Source organism: Scyliorhinus canicula, chromosome 25, assembly GCF_902713615.1.
Source record: "Scyliorhinus canicula chromosome 25, sScyCan1.1, whole genome shotgun sequence".
NCBI lineage: Eukaryota > Metazoa > Chordata > Chondrichthyes > Carcharhiniformes > Scyliorhinidae > Scyliorhinus > Scyliorhinus canicula.
The window spans coordinates 21,396,954-21,420,292 of NC_052170.1; the positions used below are offsets into that span (position 1 = coordinate 21,396,954).

Genomic DNA, 23,339 nt, shown 5'->3' on the forward strand with positions numbered 1-23,339 from the left:
TCTGGCTCCTACCTCATTTGTTATCTAGCTTTGCTCTGAGCAGTTTTTGACTGAGAGTCAACTCGGCTGTCTTGTACAAAAGAACAGAATCACTCCTATATTAAACTTGGTGGTAAATTTTGCATTCTCTTTATTCTTGTTTCTTGTTTCCATTCCACTTATCATACAGCTGAAAATTACACGCTGGTACTGGGAGTATCTGTTCGAGGATCCATTATTGCCCAGCTTGGGCACGGTGACTGGATTGTTAGGAATAGTAAATAGTGAAAACATTCAATTTTGTATTTTACAGGACATAGTAAGTAATGGAATGACACAGTGGCTAATGGGCCTGGATCTTTCAATAGTCTGGCAGTCAGTGCCAGATGTTGCAGACTCCAAGGAGTATTTTTCAATCTGTTGCATGATTGAATAACAAAATTACATGACTAATATGGTCGGCCCTCTTGGGTTGTCAAGAGACAGGTCTGCTTGGATCTTTATGGTTTGTTCAAAAAAACCTGGCTGTTTTGACCAGTGAAGAGCAACAAAGCGAGACTTGTATGATACCCGAGAGGATGTGAGGAGGTAAAGTAAATCAGGGGGAAGGTTATCGTGTGAATGAAAAAATGCTGGCATTCAGACAACTAGACCAAATTCTTAAATTTGTATTGGGGGCCAAGTATGACCTTTTATTTGTTTTCAACTAAGTACTTAACTTGGAACAATATTAGATTAGTGGATGCACCTCTTTAGCAGTAATTTGCACAGAAGTCAGCTTTTGTGGACTGGAAAATTAAGAAAAAACAGAACTGGGGAATGCCTTCCATTTGCACCAGGGCAGCTAACAACTAAAATAAGAGCGGCTCCTTTGGCCTTTCAATGAGCAGGGTACAGGGTCTGAAACAGATTTGTCCCTTTATGAGAACAGAATTTAGCAGAAATTCACATTGAATCAACTTTAATACACCTGCCTCTCAGATTCTCATTTGGGGAGACTACCTCTGTCTTGATACGTGGGGCACAATATTTTGATTGTAATAAACTAGCACACTGGCCTATGAGACAGAATTTAGAATTGTCATCCTGCTTCAGAATAGATACCAACCATCTGAGCAGAAGTGCTGCACCTTGTATTTCCTTCACGAGCAAGGAACGTTTTCTTAACATTAAAGATTGGGCCACAAAGGTTGCCTCCCTCTATTAGCGCACACATATTTCTTTTATCATAGAGAAATAATATGAGACCTCTTCTCTTGATAGGATTGCCGCTGGTCTCTGCAGGGTAGATCTCTATTTAGATTCTCTTGCCAATTTGCTGATTTAAGAATCTTTTCAAAGTGTGTGCCTCAGAAGGAATATGGTTTCAGAAAATGTGCGCTTACTACAATTTGTCTATAGCATTGCCTGCAGTTGTTGCTCGTTTTGCTAAGTGTGCTTTACACTTAATTGCTCTGTTTAATCACCTTGCTCTAGAGTTGCCTTGTATCTTTATAATACCACCACAAGGTTCAAGTTCAAGTGCTGATCAATAACTCAATACACCAGTTAGTAAGGTTCAAATCAAAACACATTTATTATATACACAGTCAATCGCTACTCATGCATAAAATACTACAGAACTAGACTATTTCTAACACTAACAGGCCAATACTTAGCTTTGGAAGAGGGACCCACTAGATCAAGGGAACAAATGGCCTTTCGTTCGACCCTGAGTCTGCAGGCTTCCAGCTGGTATGGACTAAGGGTTAGGAGCACCTATCTCGTAGCGTGCGTTGACTGGACACTTACTTGTTGGTGCAGCTGCTAGGCAGGTCACGGTCAGGAGTTGTTTCGAGCTGCTGAGAGACTCTGCCAAGAAGGGCCTCACGGTAGCATAGTGGTTAGCATCAATGCTTCACAGCTCCAGGGTCCCAGGTTCGATTCCCGGCTGGGTCACTGTCTGTGTGGAGTCTGCATGTCCTCCCCGTGTGTGCGTGGGTTTCCTCCGGGTGCTCCGGTTTCCTCCCACAGTCCAAAGATGTGCGGGTTAGGTGGATTGGCCATGCTAAATTGCCCGTAGTGTAAGGTTAATGGGGGGGATTGTTGGGTTACGGGTATACGGGTTACGTGGGTTTAAGTAGGGTGATCATTGCTCGGCACAACATCGAGGGCCGAAGGGCCTGTTCTGTGCTGTACTGTTCTAATTCTAATTCTAAAGGACGAATTGAACTTGGGGACTCTACTTTCCCCAGGGGCTTCGCGCCCTTTTGGGCGGTTCCCTGTACCTGGTTCCAATTGATTGGACCATGTTCCCAATCAACTGGTTTGATTTCCCCAATACTGGGGCTGTTCCCTGATCGCTGGGCGGTTCCTAAATGTCTGTTGGCTTCTTTTGTTTTGGCTCCCGCTGGCGCCGAGGAGTCTGGCTTGGTTTTGATTATCTTAACTGTTGCTAATTGCTCCCGGGGATCGCTCATCAATATGCAGATGGTCGTCAGTTTCAGTGCTGTCTGGTTTTCTGCAAATTCTAATATACAGGAGATTTTGCATTCTGCTTGCTTCCCTATACCTGACCATTTTTCCCTGCGATCTTAGCGAATCTCCATTTTAAGTTGGGAAGTGGCCAACCCAGGTGGCTACACAGTCAATTGGTCAACCCCGGGTTTTATTTACTTGCAAGACCATGACACGGGCAACATGGTAGCATAGTGGTGAGCACAGTTGCTTCACAGCATTGGGGTCCCAGGTTCAATTCCCGGCTTGGGTCACTGTCGGTGCGGAGTCTGCACGTTCTCCCCGTGCCTGCGGGGTTTCCTCCGGGTGCTCCGGTTTCCTCCCACGGTCGAATGATGTGCAGGTCAGGTGGAGTGGCCATACTAAATTGCCCTTAGTGTCCAAAAAGGTTGGGTGGGGTTATGGGAATAGGGTCGAGGTGTGGGCTTGGGCTCTTTCGAAAGCGCCGGTGCAGACTCGTGGCCTCCTTCTGCACTGTAAATTCTTATGTTGCTGTAAGCACAATAGAACCAGCCTTCCCCTGAGCTCCAGTATTCCATGGCAGAGCTGGAAGACCTCAAATCCATCTCAAAAAGTGCATAATCATAGCTAGAGCCTACACTACATCATGACCGTTGAAGAAAAAATGAATTGGGAAATATTGACACAGCAATTGCAAAATGGTAACAGAAAATTGTGACAAAGGAAACAAAGGTTTGTAGACGGGAATTGGGATTTAATGCCATGTATGTACAAATTGGCAGAAATATGGTGAGCTGTTTAAAACGCCCTTTAGTCTACAGTATATTCATATTTACTGTACAAGTCCACAACATAATTTTCTTTAAAACCAGTTGTTTAAATAAAATAAATATTTTTGGTATTTCACTACACTAAATCACTATATTTCCATACTAAAAGCTGTCGTTCTATTGAATTTGCTAAGACTGAAAATGCAACTTGTTCGCTTACAATAAGGACAATTGAAAGAAAACATTTTTAAAGCCCTCCTTCTGAAGGTCAGATTCCATTTACTGGTCAGTAAAATGAATGTTAACTGGTCAAGTTAAAATCATCTCTGCCCTTTGCATGTGTCTTGTAAGGAGACACGCTTAAGTTTATATTTTCCAGATCAGCGTACTCAGCGATAGGATGAAACATAATGACTGCAGAGAACAAAGATTAGTACATCTATCTTTGTAAATTTCACCTTCCACAGTGCTGTTGCGCACACAAACCATACAAAAGAAACTCTTGGAAACTGGCAAATCGATAGCTGCTGAGACCAGCATTCATTTTATTGCAGCTTTGCGACTGAAATTTACTCTAGGAATCTGGGAAAAACATTGTTAGAGATTTCAGAGTTTTATGATATGTCACTTGTAAAAACCTTAAGTACGGTACCATCTGTTAGAAGGCAGCTTCTTCTGTAAAGGAGAGAAGGTGAGGGCTATGCTACTGGTAATAGTTTAAGTGAAATGAGTGGACAATGACAATGAATGAGCAAACCGCAAACGGTGATTAACGTGATCAGTGGGATCTACTTGTACTTTTCTATAGAGTTTATCAATAAGAGGGGATACAGGTAGCAATAAACAGTACTATAAATGAAGTCCAGCGAGAGACAGGAGGATCAACCAATGTGTGTGCAGCTGGATTGCTGATGGAGTTAATCTGGATAGTATTGAGAACTGGATACAATCAGGAGTGTCATCCATAAAGGTTGGACTTTGCTGGATTACAGAGCACAGACTGTAAACTGGGTTTAGTACAAAAAGTACGGTGCAAGTACTTCATTGGTGTGAATGGTGTGCCCTGTGGTTATAAAAGGCACTTTCTAAATGCAGATTCCTTTTTCTCTCAATTTTCAGGAGGGCAGGTAAACAAATAATTTTAAGAGTTTGCACCTCATTAAATAAGGAAGAAAGAAAGAATATGAATTCAGATAGACTCACATGGCACAGAAAAGGACCATTCAGCCCATTGTACATATGCAGCTCTCTAATTACCATTTAATCACATCCTAGCTCCTTCCCCATACCTCCTCCAATTTTTTTCCTTTTATACTTCAGACCCAATTCCCTTTTAAAAAGTTGCTGCTTATTACCCTGCTTATTCAGGCTGTACATTTCCTATGATAACAATTCACTGAGTGCAAACAATTCTCCTCTCCCCTGCCGTTTTTTTACTTTAAATCTGAGGTCAGATCCTCCAGCCAATGAAAGTTAGTTTCTCCCCAGTGATGCTATCAAAATCTGGTATAATTTGGAACACCTCAGTTAAATATCTCTTAAACCGCTCTGCTTTAAGGGGAATTACCCCAGATTCTCTAGTCTACCCATCTATTAGATGTTCCTCATGCCTGGCACCTAGCCAGTGAACCACTTCTGCATGAACTTCAAGTCTTTGACATTGTTTCTAAAGTGTGGTGTCCAGCATATAATACAATAATCTAGCCGAGGCCTAAGATTTTTGACGATATAGCACAGCCTGGCATATTTTGGTTATCTCAGATTCTTTTTCAACAGCATTATCAACTTGTCCTATCACTTTTGTGTATTCAAAGTCTATTTTCATGCACACACTTCATGATTGTACCATTTAGTTTAGATTGCCTCTCAATTTTAACTCTTAAAATGACACTACAGTGCATGAAATGTCATCTGTCATGCATCTGCTCATTTCACCAGCCAATACCAGCTGAAAATTGTTATTATCCTCCTCAATTGACTACATGGGCAGCATAGTGGTTAGCACTATTGCTTCACAGCGCCAGGGTCCCAGGTTCGATTCCAAGCTTGGGCCATTGTCTGTGCGGAGTCTGCACGTTCTCCCCGTGTCTGCGTGGGTTTCATCCGGGTGCTCCGGTTTCCTCCCGCAAGTCCTGAAAGACGTGCTGTTCGGTGAATTGGGCATTCTGAATTCTCCCTCTGTGTACCCGAACAGGCGCCAGAGTGTGGTAACCAGGTACTTTTCCCGGCAACTTCATTGCTGTGTTATTGTAAGCCTACTTGTGACAATAAAGATTATTATTAAAGATTATTACATTTCCAAGCCTTGTGTCATCTGCAACCTTTGAAATTAAACCCCCTAAATTCAGTTCACAGTCATAATATATAATTGGTATTGATAAAAACTGCCTTTGATGTTCTCAAGATATCTTAAAACATTTTACAGCCATGAATTACTTTTCTGAAGTGTGGTCCCTGCTGCAACATAAGGAAATATAACAGCCAATTTGCACGCAGGAATATCCCACAAGCAAAAATTAGGTAAATGAACAGATATTTGGTAAGTGATATTGGTTGAGGGATAAATACAGACGAGGTCACCAAGAAAACGGCCCAGATTTTCTTAATAGTTAGATGGGACCTTGGTTTATATCTCACCTGAAGCATTGTATGTACCATGTAGAAGTCCCACAGAACTATACTGCAGTGATAGCTTTGATTTTGTACTCGACTCTCTGGGTCCCATAACTTATTGATTCAAAAGTGCTATATAACGGCAAGATTTGTTTTTCTGTTATTTGAATTTGGATATCTATTTGAATCTAGTACCAAGTTGAGCCTCATTAAATAAGTTGGACAGTGGGTCCCATGAGAAACTTGATGGATGTCTCCACCCTACTTGCACGACAATTACACATTTATTGCATTTAAGCAGGTCTTGCAATGTTGATTATTTCTCTGCACTGCACCTTGTCCTTATCCCCTCCACAGCCACTTCAGATCCCCTATTGGGAACTAAACTTTGCACATTCGTTTTCACCCTGCTCAAATCTCAATATCCTTTTATTTGGGCCTTTGCTTACTTCCCAAAATGGCTTCAGAATTTCACTTCTGTCACTCTGCTCTTTATATCTGATCTCCTTCTGTCCACGCAGGTGTAATTTGGAATGAAGTTGCGTAAATTCAATCCTTACTGTTACCAAAACCAAAACAAAATAATCTGTGACAGGGCGAAAGCACGTGAAGACTGCCCTTTTGTCCCCATCTTGGAGAGCTCCTCCTTCTCATTGTAAGATCTGGGGTTGCGCTACCTGCTAATTTGCTCTGCCTTTAATTTGATTAATCGAATGTCTTTCATTAATTTACCTCATCTTTCAAACAACAGGTGTCGAATTGGTTTGGTAATAAGCGAATAAGGTATAAGAAAAACATCGGCAAATTCCAGGAGGAGGCCAACCTTTATGCGGCCAAAACAGCGGCAGACGCCACAACTGTAGTGGCCCATCAAGGGAGTCAGGCAAATTCCCCGTCCACGCCCAATTCAGGTAAGCCTCCCTGAGTCTTGCATGTATACACGCAGAGAGGCAGAGTGCTGTTTGTGGAATCAGCTGCTGATATATTCCAACGTTCAGTTACAAGAAAAAATACCATTTGTTCTAAGAATGTCATTCAAATGGAGTGTCACATTTCAAATTATCTTATTTGTTGTTGAAGGACAGTTATATTGGGAAGTAAGCATTAATTAAAGTGCGTAATTCTAATTAAATCCTGTTCGTTTTTTGAGTCACGTTATTCATGATCTCAATGAAATTATTTGCTTGTTAAATTCGGCGATTGGTTGGCTTCTCTCACATGTCGTATACCTCATAACATGCCGTAATGTTGGTGTCATCAGAATTTGCAGACTGATCTTCTTCATCTGTCCAGTGGCACACCATTGCAAATGATAGCAATGTTCCTCGAGGTATCTGCTGAAATGGTCGACAGAATAGCCGATATTTACCCCACATTAAAGCTCTTGACAATCCAGAAAATAGAATTCTGACAGTATAGAAGGAGGCCATTGGGCCCATCGAGTCTGCACCGACCCTCTAAAAGAGCACTCTATCTAGGCCCATTCCCCTGCCCTATCCCCGTAACCTGGCACATTGATCATAGCCAATCCAACTAATTTGCACTTCTTTGGACACTAAGCAGTAATTTAGCATGGCCAATGCACCTAACCTAACCGCTACCTTGAGAGCTACGATTGCCCCCCACCGCCCCCCTCAAAAGTACATTTAAAATAATATTTTCCAATCGAAGCTTACAAAAGAACTCATTGTGTGGTATTGTGAAGATGTTTGGGCTCGTACTATGTGTAACTCATGAGTACATTTATACTTGCTTACGGTGGCGCAGTGATTAGCATTGCTGCCTCAAGACGTCGAGGATCCGGATTCGATCCCGGCCCCGGGTCACTGTCCGTGTGGAGTTTGCACATTTTCCATTGTCTGCGTGGGTCTCACCCCCACAGCCTAAAGATGTGCAGGGTCGGTGGATTGACCATGCCAAATTGCCCCTTAATTGGAAAAAAACGAATTGGGCACTTGAAATTTATTTAAAGAAAAATGATATTTGCTTAATCCACAGCTCCCGATTTGATTGGTATGCTATTTTTGTCCCGCACAGTAGAGGGCACAGAAATAAAGTTGTTATAAATTAAGCCATTAGCTTAATTTCTGGTTATGAAATGAGTTTATTCATTACACTGCCTGGTGACCACAAATGATCATGTACACCGACAAGCCTGGTCAGTATAAAAATAGAGTCACCACGTGTTCATGTAAAGTCAAGCACATGAAGTATGCATTCCTCTGAGTCAGAGTATGTTTTTGTTTTGTTTTGATTTCTGATTTCACTTTGAAACTCAAATTTAGAGGTGACCTTGAAGCCTTTCCCACTGACTCAATGACTGGTAGAAGGGAGGTAATTGGGCCGGGCAGTGCAAGGGAACGTTGAGGCGATTTTCTATCTGAGAACTGCCTTGGAACGAGTGCAATCATCTCTTAAACTTGTGACTGAATTGGCTTTGAAAGGAAAATTAAGTACAAAATTTAGTTCAGTAATCTGTGAAATCAGTGCCATGATATAACAAGTAATATGGTAATTGTTGTATTGTCGGAGAGGGGTAGGAAGCAGAAACTAAAGCCATCCCTGCCACCCCTACCCCACAAACTTCCAGAATGTACCAAATAGTTGAATTGGATATAAGTTTACCCAGCCGTGCACTGTATTCAAGATTTTATCACACAATTCAAATAATGTCTTAACAACATGACAGTGGAGGCAGGACATATTTTAGATCCCCCAAGTTGGCCCTTGCTGTGTGTACTCTTTGGTACATCTGCCCCAGATAATGCCTCTCCTGAGGAATGCAGCCAGAAGTTACAACATAGTGCATGACATCTGCACAACGCTTCATATACTGTTCAGCACATCAATATTTTTATTTTGCCCAGCAATAAAAAACCATGCACCTCACAGGAATGCGGAACTGTTGCCTTTTGCCGTTGGTCCAACTGGGGTTTCATTTTCACTCTTGTCTCTTACTGAGTCGGCAGTGTTTAATTTGGTCAGGTGTGACACCAGATCCCGGCTCTGGGTCACTGTCCGTGTGGAGTTTGCACACACTCCACGTGTTTGCAAGGGTTTCGCCTCCACAGCCCAAAAATGTGCAGAATCAGTGGATTGGACACGCTAAATTGCCCCTTAATTGGAAAAAATGAATTGGGTACTCTAAATTTATAAATAAAAAGGGCGTGACACCAGATATTGATGGGGAATGCATCTTCTTTAATACCAGATATTGATGGGGAATGCATCTTCTTCAATACCAGATATTGATGGGGAATGCATCTTCTTCAATACCAGATATTGATGGGGAATGCATCTTCTTCAATACCAGATATTGATGGGGAATGCATCTTCTTCAATACCAGATATTGATGGGGAATGCATCTTCTTCAATACCAGATATTGATGGGGAATGCATCTTCCTCAATACCAGATATTGATGGGGAATGCATCTTCTTCAATACCAGATGTTGATGGGGAATGCATCTTCTTCAATACCAGATATTGATGGGGAATGCATCTTCTTCAATACTAAATATTGATGGTGAATGCATCTTCTTCAATACCAGATATTGATGGGGAATGTATCGTCTTCAACACCAGATATTCAAAAAGTGAAATGAAAATTGCTTATTGTCACAAGTAGGCTTCAAATGAAGTTACTGTGAAAAACCCCTAGTTGCCACATTCCGGCGCCTGTTTGGGGAGGCTGTTACGGGAATCGAACCCTGCTGCTGGCCTGCCTCGGTCTGCTTTCAAAGCCAGCGATTTAGCCCTGTGCTAAACAGCCCCTGTTTAGATATTGATAGATAGATAGAACATACAGTGCAGAAGGAGACCATCCGGCCCATCGAGTCTGCACCGACCCACTTAAGCCCTCACTTCCACCCTATCCCCATAACCCAATATCCCCTCCTAATCTTTTTAGTCACTAAGGGCAATTTAGCATGGCCACTCCACCTAACCTGCACGTCTTTGGACTGTGGGAGGAAACCAGAGCACCCGGAGGAAACCCATGCAGACACGTGGAGAACATGCAGACTTCACACAGGCAGTGACCCAGCGGGGTATCGAACATGGGACCCTGGCGCTGTGAATCCACAGTGCTATCCACTTGTGCTACCGTGCACCTTCAATACCAGATATTGATGGGGAATGCATCTTCTTCAATACCAGATATTGATGGGGAATGCACCTCCTTCAATACCAGATATTGATGGGGAATGCATCTTCTTCAATACCAGATATTGATGGGGAATGCACCTCCTTCAATACCAGATATTGATGGGGAATGCACCTCCTTCAATACCAGATATTGGTGGTGAATGCATCTTCTTCAATACCAGATATTGATGGGGAATGCATCTTCTTCAACACCAGATATTGATGGTGAATGCATCATCTTCAATACCAGATATTGATGGGGAATGCACCTTTTACAACACCAGATGTTGATGGTGAATGCATCATCTTCAATACCAGATATTGATGGGGAGTGCACCTTTTACAACACCAGATGTTGATGGGGAATGCAACTTCAATAACAGATATTGATGGGGAATCCATCTTCCCCAACATCAGATATTAATAGGGAATGCATCTTCTTCAACACCAGATATTGATGGGAATGCAGCATCTTCAACACCAGATATTGATGGGAAATGCGTTTTCAATACCAGATATTGATGGGGAATGCATCTTATTCAAGACCAGATATTAATAGGGAATGCATCTTCTTCAACACCAGATATTGATGGGAATGCATCATCTTCAACACCAGATATTGATGGGAACGCATTTTCTTCAATACCAGATATTGATGGGGAATGCATCATCTTCAATACCAGATATTGATGGGGAATGCAGCATCTTCAACACCAGATATTGATGGGAAATGCGTCTTCAATACCAGATATTGATGGGGAATGCATCTTATTCAAGACCAGATATTGATGGGGAATGCATGTTCTTCAATGCCAGATAGTGATGGGGAATGCATCTTCTTCAACACCAGATATTGATAGACAGATTGATTGAACATACAGTGCAGAAGGAGGCCATTCATCCCATCGAGTCTGCACCGACCCACTTAAGCCCTCACTTCCACCCTATCCCCATAACCCAATATCCCCTCCTAATCTTTTTAGTCACTAAGGGCAATTTAGCATGGCCACTCCACCTAACCTGCACGTCTTTGGACTGTGGGAGGAAACCAGAGCACCCGGAGGAAACCCATGCAGACACGTGGAGAACGTGCAGACTTCACACAGACAGTGACCCAGCGGGGTATCGAACATGGGACCCTGGCGCTGTGAATCCACAGTGCTATCCACTTGTGCTACCGTGCACCTTCAATACAGAATATTGATGGGGAATGCACCTTCAATACCAGATATTGATGGGGAATGCACCTTCAATACCAGATATTGATGGGGAAAGCACCTTCAATACCAGATATTGATGGGGAATGCATCTTCTTCAATACCAGATATTGATGGGGACTGCATCTTCTTCAATACCAGATATTGATGGGGAATGGATCTTCTTCAACACCAGATATTGATGGGGAGTGCACCTTTTACATCACCAGATGTTGATGGGGAATGCATCTTTTTCAATACCAGATGTTGAAGGGGAATGCATCATCTTCAATACCAGATATTGATGGGGAATGCATTTTCAATACCAGATGTTGATGGGTAATGCATCTTCAATACCAGATATTGATGGGGAATGCATCTTTTTCAATACCAGATATTGATGCAGAATGTATCATCTTCAATACCAGATATTGATGGGGAATGCATCATCTTCAATACCAGATATTGATGGGGAATGCATCTTCTTCAACATCAGATATTGATGGGGAATGCATCTTCTTCAACATCAGATATTGATGGGGAATGCATCCTCAACACCAGATATTGATGGGGAATGCATCTTCTTCAATACCAGATATTGGTGGTGAATGCATCTTCTTCAATACCAGATATCGATGGGGAATGCATCTTCTTCAACATCAGATATTGATGGGGAATGCATCTTCTTCAACACCAGATATTGATGGGGAATGCATCTTCTTCAATACCAGATATTGATGGGGAATGCATCTTCCTCAATACCAGATATTGATGGGGAATGCATCTTCAATACCAGATATTGATGGGGAATGCATCATCTTCAACACCAGATATTGATGGGGAATGCATCTTCTTCAACACCAGATATTGATGGGGAATGCAGCATCTTCGATACCAGATATTGATGGGGAATGCAGCATCTTCAATACCAGATATTGATGGGGAATGCATCATCTTCAACACCAGATATTGATGGGGACTGCATCTTCAATATCAGATATTGATGGGGAATACATCTTCTTCAATACCAGATATTGATGGGGAATGCATCTTCTTCAATACCAGATATTGATGGGGAATGCATCTTCTTCAACACCAGATATTGATGGGGAATGCATCTTCTTCAACACCAGATATTGATGGGGAATGCATCTTCAATACCAGATATTGATGTGGAATGCATCATCTTCAATACCAGATATTGTTGGGGAAGAGTGTTATCTTCCCGAACACTAACTTTGTTGCTGAGAATCAGATCTTTCATGGGTTTTTGTATTTTCTCATGCACACTGGGTAGTAAATGACATTAGAAATATGAACTCCATCATCATTGCCAGCTACTCATTAAATACAATGCTGATCCGAATATCCTGTTCTTTGCAAGTTGGAATCTAGGCAATCGCTACAGTTTCAAGTGTTCTGTCTCGGTGGTTGTGAAACTGGATTCTGAGTTTGTGCAGGGATCTATTGTTCAAGATGAAGGAGATGACATTAATTATTTCAGTGTAACGTATACAATGGATGGACTACTTGTAATTAAGAATATGGCAGTTCCAGTATTTAGTCACTTCATCCTCATGAAATGTTTTAATTAAACTTTTGTGTTGTACTGTTATGGGCCTGTGTTTAAAAAAACTCCAAAGTATATTTTGGCGTTCACCTGACCTATAAAGTTTTGTGAATTTGGCTAGGAAAAGGGAAGAGTCTGCCTTTCAGGTGTTATTCAACCGTCTTCTTGGGCAGTTTAAATCAAAATAAACAAGCTTTATTCTAAGAACTTAGTTAACATTTGTATAAACACACACAGCAAGAATTTTTATCAATTATAAACATAAAGACCGCACACAGCTACAGTAATCTGTGTGTAACCCTGAATGAATCCCCCCCCCTTTTAACTGTTCCAATTCAATAACAAAATCCAAGTAAAACCAGCAACCCCTTTTCAATATACTGCATTCTCACTGCACTTGTTATTGATATTCTGTTCCCATTTTCAAACTTCAGATTTGAATTCCTTCCAAAAAGCAATTATCTCTTTTAAGTTACCAAATAGCTGGAACAGCTTTTAAAATGAAGATAGAGAAAAACACTTTTTTCAACCTGTGCGGTTCAAAGCAGTCCAAAACCAATGCGAAAGTAAAACTCTCAGAGCCACAGCCCAGCTCCACCCACACAATGACATCACTGAAGCCATGTGATAAGACAAAGACATTTCTTAAAGGGACAGTCCCATGACAGTACTTTTGTTGCATTTTCATTGTTCTTGGTAACTTTATACACCATGTTGAGTTTTCTTTTTAACAACCGGAGGTCTGGAACTGTTTCTACCAGGAGATGCAGGGTAGGCATAAGCAGAGAAGGCAGCTAGAGTGTTCTTGATATACACACATTGCTATTTCACACATCACATCTAAAGGTCTGTGCACAGCTACCTGGACAATGACTGAGAAACACTCCCCCTCACAATGAGGTTTATAAGGAAGGCAGTTACAGAGCCATGCTTCAGGGAGACTTACAGCCATCCCTAAACATAGGGAAGGGACTGCAGGTGGCTAACAAGGTGACCGTGGCCCTCTATTCTTGAGGTACTGACTGCTTCTGGGCCACCACAGGGGATACCTGCAATATTACTCATTTACTCATGGCAGCAATTCTGTTGCTTCCCTCGCTGGCCAGCCAATCAGGCTCCTGGATATAATATTCAGTGTGCCATGGCTTTAGGACTAATAGCTCATTGTGTCCATGTGCCAAGCATGGACGAAACAGAGCACCGGTGTGGCAAATGTTGCTTCTTTCACAAGCAGGACACTGAGGATTAGTGCTAGGTTGGGTGTCAATTGCAGGCAAAAAGGGACATCATCAGGCTAAGTAAAATGAGTATTCTCACTTCTTTTCAGAGAACTGTGCATGCTCAACTGTTGAGTATGTTGAAGACAGAGGTCAATGATTTTTTGGATACTCAGGGAATTAAGCAATATGTGGATAGTGCAGGCAAAGTGAATTGGCTTTGAAGATCAGCAATGATCTTCTTGAATGGTGGAACAGCTTGGAGGCCCAAATGGCCCACTCCTCCTATTTATAATAATTACCTTTATTGTCACAGTAGGCTTACATTTCCTTAACACTGCAATGAAGTTACTGTGAAAAGCCCCTCCCTAGTCACCACATTCAGGCGCCTGTTCAGGGACAATGAGGGAGAATTCAGAATGTCCACATTACCTAACAGCACGTCTTTCAGGACGTGGGAGGAAACCGGGGGATACCCACGCAGACACGGGGAGAACGTGCAAACTCTACACAGTCAGTGACCCAAGCCGGGAATCGAACCCGGGTTCCTGGCGTTATGAAGCAACAGTGCTAACCACTGTGCTATCACCACGGAGGAAATAAGTATGCTTCATTTCACTATTGTGTTGTGGGCTTATTCACCATGTCACAACTGGAATGATCAAATATACTACTGGATTGATTAGGGCAACTCACATCTCCAGAGCAGTTTTCTGGTGCATGGTCCATATCTTCGAGATCTCCAGCAGCATTCATTAAATAGAAAGCTTCAGCCGCATTAATTTTGATCACCTAGATGGTTAAACAGGAAGGTGAAAATGTCAATGACTGCTACCACCAATGCAATATAGAAAATTGGGGGTACGTGGTTATCTTTCAAACAGTTTTGGAATTCCAAACCATCTTGTCCTACACTATAATGCTCCATTCATCAATCCCATCTGTTGCCATTGTGTGTGGAACTGATGCATGATGTTCAACTCCGATGCAGGCCATTTATCTCCTCCAATATGCAAGAATGTTGTTGGCTTTGAATTGGCAATAATGCTACTTTTGTAAGTTTTTCTGATGTGCGACATCTGCTTCTTGGGAACTTATTGGAGATATGGAGATACTAGTGTGTTGCTGCTTCATTGACAGCTAACTGTACCAAACTGCTAAAGCTCCTGAAACCAGGAGCTTGCATGCGCGTTATCATTGTCTAGGCTTGTGGACCCTATTTGGTGTTTAGTAAACTCCTCCCCTATCTGCTGCACCATGAACAATAAAGTGATCATCAGGCATTGTAAGTGTGTATTTCTTGAAGGATAGGCTTAAATCAACCAGACCAGCCTTTCTCAGTTAGTGCGGCTCAAATAGGACAGTTTGGGCGTAATCAGCGAGCTTTGCTTCGCTGGCTAGCAGTTCTATTTGAGGTGCTTAACTTTGAGTATAGCTCACAGCCGAGGTGAAAGGTCCATTCCTGCTTCCTTTTTAGTTATGGGCACAGACTGTAAGCAAAAGCATACGTGTACACCAGCTTCAGTGGGTGAGCCTTTGGGATGAAACATTCAGGAGCTTTGATAAAAATTAAAGTAAGCGCACCATTCATAATGTACAGACCATAAAAGCTTGTTGCAAGGTTCCTGAAACGAGTGGGAATGTGCTGATCCAGGTTTGGGGGTTTTGCCATGGATCAGGCTTCTTGTCACAAACACGGTGACGTTCTCCACAACCTGCATATAGCAGTGGATTGGTGGACTCGAGCCAATCTTGTGCTGAGGTGCATGGTTCAGGGGCATTGTCTGATCACTTCATTCTTTTCCTCCAGTTACTAATTCTGCATGATGTCTCGACTCTTAAAAAATGTTTTTCAAGGTACACCTCAAACGAGGAACGGTGCTGTCAAAATAATAAAAACTAATTGCTCTCAACTGAAAAGTTATTTTTCCTACTATCACTTAAGTTAATGAATAAGTGAACCAAAGTGAGCCCTTGCATGTAACTATTTAACAGATATGGTGAGCATGCAGAAATTTTAAATCTGGTCATTTTGACTGCATGCAGCTTTGTGTCTCAACTAACTCCTTCCTGTTGGCACTTTCAGCTTGACTCTGTGCTTGGCTCAAGGGGGAGTGCGTACTGTGTGCGATCTGTGCGTGATTCAGGTGCCTGACTCTTTCCTTTCCAGGTTCTTCTGGTTCTTTTAACATGCCAAACTCTGGAGACTTATTCATGAACATGCAGTCACTGAATGGGGATTCTTACCAGAGTTCTCAAGTTGGAGCTAACGTGCAGTCACAGGTAGGCCTAGGCTGATTTGTTTGGAGTGCGGACCTTTGAAAGAGATGAGAATAATAAACCCCCACCCGCAAAAGTGAAAGCTTTTATGGCCAGAGCTTAACTGATAACTTGGGTCAATGTCTACAAATACCCAACTGAGTAATGGCAGCTGCCAGCAGATCCTTGAGTATGTGGCCCTCCTAATGTCTGTACACTTTTTGCTGAGAACATAAGAACTAGGAGCAGGAGTAGGCCATCTGGCCCCTCGAGCCTGCTCCGCCATTCAATGAGATCATGGCTGATCTTTTGTGGACTCAGCTCCACTTTCCGGCCCGAACACCATAACCCTTAATCCCTTTATTCTTCAAAAAACTATCTATCTTTACCTTAAAAACATGTAATGAAGGAGCCTCAACTGCTTCACTGGGCAAGGAATTCCATAGATTCACAACCCTTTGGGTGAAGAAGTTCCTCCTAAACTCAGTCCTAAATCTACTTCCCCTTATTTTGAGGCTATGTCCCCTAGTTCTGCTTTCACCCGCCAGTGGAAACAACCTGCCCACATCTATCCTATCTATTCCCTTCATAATTTTAAATGTTTCTATAAGATCCCCCCTCATCCTTCTAAATTCCAACGAGTACAGTCCCAGTCTACTCAACCTCTCCTCATAAGAACCATGAGAAATCATGGTGCTCAGTTTTAGTATAGGAACTTCCAGTTGGAGATGCTTTTGAATTTGGCATTGGCTGGTCCAAATCTATTTAGTTCCATCCACCACTTGCTATGATTGATTGAACTGGGATTATCATCTGGGTGAATTTGCTTAAAAGCCATTTTCCTGAATAATTGCACTCCCTCTCTTGAATGTATCAACGGCAAACAGTATGCAGATGATCCACATGAGTGAGGGTTAGGTTTGATGCTGGTATGTGCTGGGTGTATATAATTGGCATGGGTGCTGTTGAGAGATACACCAGTCAGTTTACTGACAAGTGACCCGCTGCTAAAACATTTGTGTGCTAGTGGTGTGTGAGGACAAGATTGAATTGTCTGTCTGGGCTCACAAGTGAAGACTTATAATAATAACCTTTATTGTCACAGGTAGGCTTACATTTATACTGCAATGAAACTCTTGACAAGAAAGTGGAACCTCTGCTGGCTGCCCTGGAACTATCGCAGAATAATAATAGTGGAGGAGGAAAGTAGCTGTGTTCTTGAGCAGAGCCTTTGGCTTTGTGCAGCAGTGTGGTGTGGACGTTTTGAAATTGAGCTTCCCCAGCTTGGCAGGAGGTGGAAGTTGCTGAGCGAAAGTGGTGGGTTGACCAAGACGCCCACACAGACCATCTCCCTGGCTTGTGAGGTGCCATTGGTCTAACTTGAGAGGAAATACTAATATGAGGGCACAAACTAGAAGGGGAGGGCTGAAAGTGGGATGATAGCGCTTTGGGAAGTACATTTAAAATCCAAAATCTCCTAGTTAAGTGACTTACTTTTGCTATGGTGTATTGCTGCGGCTGTTTGACCTGTGAAAAGTGTTGATGGTCCATTGCAGCTTGAATCGTACCCACTATTTAATACAGCGCTGTATTTTGGCTTTTTACTTCCTGCAGTTTCCCCAACACTTCGCAGTAATGGTGCCTCATTTTCAGAATTATTCAAAATTGGATATGGATCAATTAAGAGACAGTGATTTGATAGAAATCAAAGGATATTATACTCTCGCTGTAAATCTTGAGTGTTTAATGTTTAAAGAGAGAATTGCCGTATAGACGCTGTCATGTAAGTTTTTCCTTTGGGATGATTTATCTTTGGTGACCCAGTGAAACCGCCCCTCAGAAGTTAGCAGGTGCAGATCTCCGAGACCTGGGCGTGTAATTGAAATTATACTCCCTCGGTATAATCCTGAGGGAGTGCTGCACTGCCAGAGGTGATGGCTTTCAGATGAAACATTGAACCATATCTGCCCATTCAGAGAAGAGCCGTAGTGTTCTCCACAGTATCCTGGTCAATTACTTATCTCTCAATCAACTCTGTCGAAAATAACTCATTACCTGGCCATTTATTTTGTTCCTGTTTGTGGGAGTTTGGCTGCCTACATTATAATGGTCTCTACCCGTCAAAACTACTTCAGTGACTATAAAGTACTTTAGGGCATCCTAATTTGTGCGAGGTAATTTCTTTCTTTCCTCTTTCCCCCCTCTAGTATTTTTGATGTCTCAGTGAAATTCTGTTAAACCTCTCCTTATAGAATCAGAGAACGTTTACTGCAGGGAAAGAGGCCACTTGGCCCATCGGGTCTGCAGATGCTGAGACTGTTGGATGGGCTGGAATGATCTCGCAGGGTGAGAGGTGGAGAGGGCAGTGTGGTTGGCCTGTGGTTTGGCTACTGGCTTGAGCCATGGAAAACTGAGTGGCCCCTTCCAGTGGGTCACTTCATTTTCATGTGATTGGCTGCATAGGAATTCCTACCTGGATGGGAAGAAGAGGGGATCACGGATAGTGTACTCTCTATTGGGGCCAGTTTATCTCACTTGGCTGGACGGCTGGTTTGTGATGCGGAGCGAAGTCTGCAGCGCGGGTTCAATTCCCGTACCGGCTGAGGTTATTCACGAAGACCCCGTCTTCTCAACCTTACCCCTCGTCTGGGTTTGGTGATCCTCAGGTTAAATCACCACCAGTCAGCTCTCCCCCCTCAAAAGGGAAAGCATCTGGGACTGTGGCGACTTTACATTATACCTTTTACTTTCTATTGTGAGTTGCCCTCCACCTCACTGTGAGCTAGTGCTTCAGATTAGGTTTCTGCTAGTTGCAATACATGCCATTCTGTAACGTCAGCTGGTTACAATACTGACATTCATTGGAAATGACCCGTTAGACAGCGCACAGTTATAATTGAGGCTTTATAGCCTTTTAACAATGTCAGGAACATAATGGACACTACTAGTGGAGATAAATTACTGAGGGAAAGGGACAGGGTTAAGCAGGCCAACATATCCATTCTAATCTAAATCAGTGTGTCAATTTTCATCCCCACACTCCTATTTTCTCCTCACTTCTGACATTTCGAGAACTGACATTTGTTGTCTTGCTTATCCATTGAATGATGCACTTGTTTTTTTTAACATTGGTTTAAAATACAGATTAAACCCTTCACTATAATTCAGATGCAGCCCAATTGTGCGTGAGGACATCCATCTCCCTTTGATACCCAGTGATGGTCACACTGAAATGCCTTCTGTTGAATGTGTCCACTTAAGTGTACTTGAGAATGGATGGGTTTATTGGCACATGGCATTGAAAGTGTGACAGCAACAGATTGCAGCTAACCGTAATATCTGAGAGGTATAAACCAATCGATCGACCTTGGGATTGCACGCACGGAGTTGATACTCCGTGTTCAGCTGAAGTGGGATAGATAATTGGATCAGGATGCAGATGTAATTCTGGCCTCATTTTAAAAAGCATACATGCTGTCCATATATTCATATTTCAATTATAAATTGCTATTTCCAAATTTATAATTGCAATTACCAATGTAAATTTGTCATTTCACCCAGCGGCAGAGTTTATTTAGTGGGGTTGGCAATTCACAGAACAAAACTTTATTGCCAATTTGCAGTCTAGCAAATGGACCTCCGAACTCAGCCTTCTATAGTCGGCATGTATCTCTATAGTGTGGCCTGCACAATCCTGCTATACTGTACCAAAACAAAAAGCTACCAATCCTCAGCAGATCTGTCCGTATCTGTGAACAGTTAGTACTCAGTGTAAATCCTTTATCAAAACTGGAGATATTACAGATGAACATAACTTGAAAAGGAATACACACATACCGTTAAGGAGGCAGAGAGGAAAAGGGAGGGAACTCCAGAGCAGTTGGAGAGATGGCAATTTGAACTGCACGACAGATTCGAATTTGGGGAGCGCTGGGATCTCGTCGGCTTGCGCAGGCCTCCAAGGTAGGCAGGGGAAGTTTATGGAGGGGTTTGAAATGACAGGTTTCACAGTTCCTAACATGGATCAAAGAAAAACAGGTGAATGTTTCAATACTTCAACGAGAAAAGCAGCACTTGTGTCTCCAGGTTACCGATGCATATATTGCGTTCAAAGCTTGATTGCTCCCCCTTCCACAAACATTCAAACCCTCCACCACCGACGAACAGTGGCAGCCATATGTACCATCTACAAGATGCACTGCAGTAACTCACCAAGGTTCCTTAGGCAGCACCTTCCAAACTCTCAACCACTGACATCTAGAAGGACAAGAGCAGCAGGTACCTGGGAACCCCACCACCTGGAGGTTCCCCTCCAAGTCACTCACCATCCTGACTTGAAATATATTACCGTTCCTTCACTGTCACTGGCGTAAAATCCTGGAACTCCCTCCCTAACACCTCCAGGACTGCAGCGGTTCAAGAAGGAAACTCACCACCACCTTCTGAAGGGCAACTAGGGATGGACAATAAATGCTGGGCCTAACCAGAGACGCCCACGTCCCATAAATGAATTTAAAAAAGGAGTGGGCCATTTAGTCCTTGCTGGAACCTGTTTCCTCATTCAATGAGATTGCGATTGATTTGTGATCTAACTCCATGAGCCTGCCTTTGTCCATGTCTTTTAATGCCTTTGGTTAACAAAAGTCCCACAAGCTTCAACTTTAGTTCACAGTCCCTTCTGAGACACTTAGCAAATGCCTTCTGGAAGCCCGTATAAATAACATTGCTGGATATTCCCTTATCCATTACTATAGTCACCACTTCAAAACTTTTAATCAGGTTTGTGGTGCTGAGTTAACCTTTACAAATCCATGCTGACCAGCCAAGTTTCTGATTTGTTCAATCACTCTGTCTTTAATTACAGACTCTAGAAATTTCCCACGCTCAAATGTTAGACTAACTGGTCTATAATTCCCTCTCTGAACCTCCTTAAATACAGAATAGCATGTGCCTTGGTTTGACTGCAGTAGACTGCCTGAAATGGTTTGTAACCCTTAACTGTGGAGTTGGCTTTCTCCTGAACTGAAGAAGAGGTCGTGGGTCAGTGAGGAACCGGTCATGGGTCAGTGAGGAAGAGGTCGTGGTTCAGTGGGGAAGGGTCAGATTGATGGTGGACGTATTGGCTTTGATCTTGCAAATTCCCTTGAATCCAGAACAACCGCCATGGGTTGGAAGGTAGTTTCTGTTAACTCCTCGCTATTCAAGAAAGGGAGGAAATCAAAAACAGGCAGCTAGAGGCCAGATGTGCTCGAATATTATTAAAGAAATGTTTGCAGAAAATGACAACATTCGGCAGAGTCGATGAAATTGTGTTTGGCAAAGCTGTTAGAGATTTCTTTGAAGTTGTTGCTAGCAGGTTAAATAAAGAGGAAAGCAGTGAATATAGTTTTTTGGATTTTTGAAAGCACCTGTTTAGGTACCACACAATTTGGGGGTTCATAGGAATGGGAGCAATATATTGGCATGGATTAAGGATTGGTTAACAGACAGAAAACAGTGAATAAAATAAATGGGTAATTTCTGTTGGACAGGATGTCATTAATAGGGTACTGGAAGAATCAGTTCCTGGGCCTCAGCTACTTACAACCTGGAGCAATGCCTTAGACAGAGTTACCAAGGTTGTTGAAAATCCAAAGTTAGTGAGCAAAGTAAGCTATGAGAGAATGTGCAGAGGGGATGTAGACTGACAAAGTGGGCGAAATTCTGATAGACGGAATATAATGTGTACAAATATGAAGTTATCCACAATGGAACAAAATAATAGAAAAGCACAATATCTTTAAGTGGTAATAGAGCGGGAAATGTTTGTACAAGAATTATGGAAACATACACTGGCCTTTATTTCAAATGTCTTGAAGATTAGTAGTGAATACTTTTTTCTGCAATTATCTAAAGCCTCGGTATGACTACACCTGGTGTACAGCTTTGGCCACCTTATCATTGGAGGGAGTGCAACAAAGGTTCACGAGAATGATTCCTGCAATGAGAGCATTGTCTGATGGAGATTGAATAGACTGGGTTTATATATCCTGGGATTTAGTAGAATGATCAGTGGTCTCATAGAACATCTGAAATTCTTACGGGGCTTGACAGGATAGATGGTGGGGGATTTTCCCCTTGGCTGGGGAGTCTAGGATTTGATGGTCAAAGTATCAGAGTAGGGGGTTGACCATTTAAGACGAAGATGAGGAGAAACGGTTGTAGCTCTTTGGAATTCTCACATCTAGAGGAATGTGGATGCACAGTTGTTGAGCATATTTTAAGGCAGAGACTGATAGGAGTTTGGATATTGAGAGAATTAAGGGATATGGAAAGTGGAGCCATTGCACAGAGGTCCCAATTACCTACCCCTCCCCATGTTCTTCTCTGTAAAACAGCATGTACCATTACAGCAGCTTTTAAGAATTTCTTTTTGAAAGAGCATTATTCTCTGCATGCATCATTGTCCATCTCTTGTTTGCAAAGTTCTGGCTGAGTAATAATCACAAAATGGCCATGCAATGCTTCATGAATTCTGTCTCTACTGTTGAGCGTAGGCACTGCCCTGTTTACATAGAATATTACATGGTGTGTGCAGCACAGCAGCAGCCATTTAACCCTATGCTGTTTATGTTCCACCTGAGCCTCCTACCCTATTTCATCTCACCCCATCAGGGAATCTTTCTATTTCTTGCTCCCTCGGATATTTTATTTAATCCCCATTCCCCGGAGTAGCATTGTTTTAATCTGACCTGATAAAAATGCCTCCACAAAATACCAGCGATGGGAATTTCGGACAAACATTTGCAGTTTATCACATGGTGTTGTTTCAGGACAAAGTGTCAATTCTTCAGTCGGAGCAATGTTCAAACTTACCCTTGTGTTTTAATTTAAAACAGGACTGAACAGAAGCAAAGTCTGAAATGAGCCCATTTATACAAATTAACCTCCACAAGAAGCTGCCTTGAAATGCAATCTCGTAAACTCTCCTAAGCAGTGTTCTCAAACACATTGACATTCAGAGTTTCATGTTGGAATACTCTGGTGTCGGTAGATTTTATAACTTGGGGTGAGCAGAAGTCTGTCCAAGTCACCTTTTAAATGCGGCCCAAAGGTTGTCTTTAGACAAAGGAAGAGATTACTGCTAAACCCA

The 23,339-nt window shown here is 42.4% G+C and overlaps 1 protein-coding gene across 5 annotated transcripts in view; it reads left to right on the forward strand.

The window, feature by feature from the left end:
• The window catches only part of pbx4 (pre-B-cell leukemia transcription factor 4), a 392,839-nt gene that overhangs the window by 352,709 nt on the left and 16,791 nt on the right, over positions 1–23,339 (forward strand). For 3 of the 5 annotated variants that reach the window (XM_038784746.1, XM_038784748.1, XM_038784749.1), the window contains exons 6-7: positions 6,571–6,730; positions 16,119–16,231. In XM_038784746.1, coding sequence (XP_038640674.1) covers positions 6,571–6,730; positions 16,119–16,231 — 273 coding nt within the window. The remainder of the gene's footprint in view (positions 1–6,570; positions 6,731–16,118; positions 16,232–23,339) is intronic. The other 2 variants (XM_038784750.1, XM_038784751.1) reach the window with 1 other exon arrangement.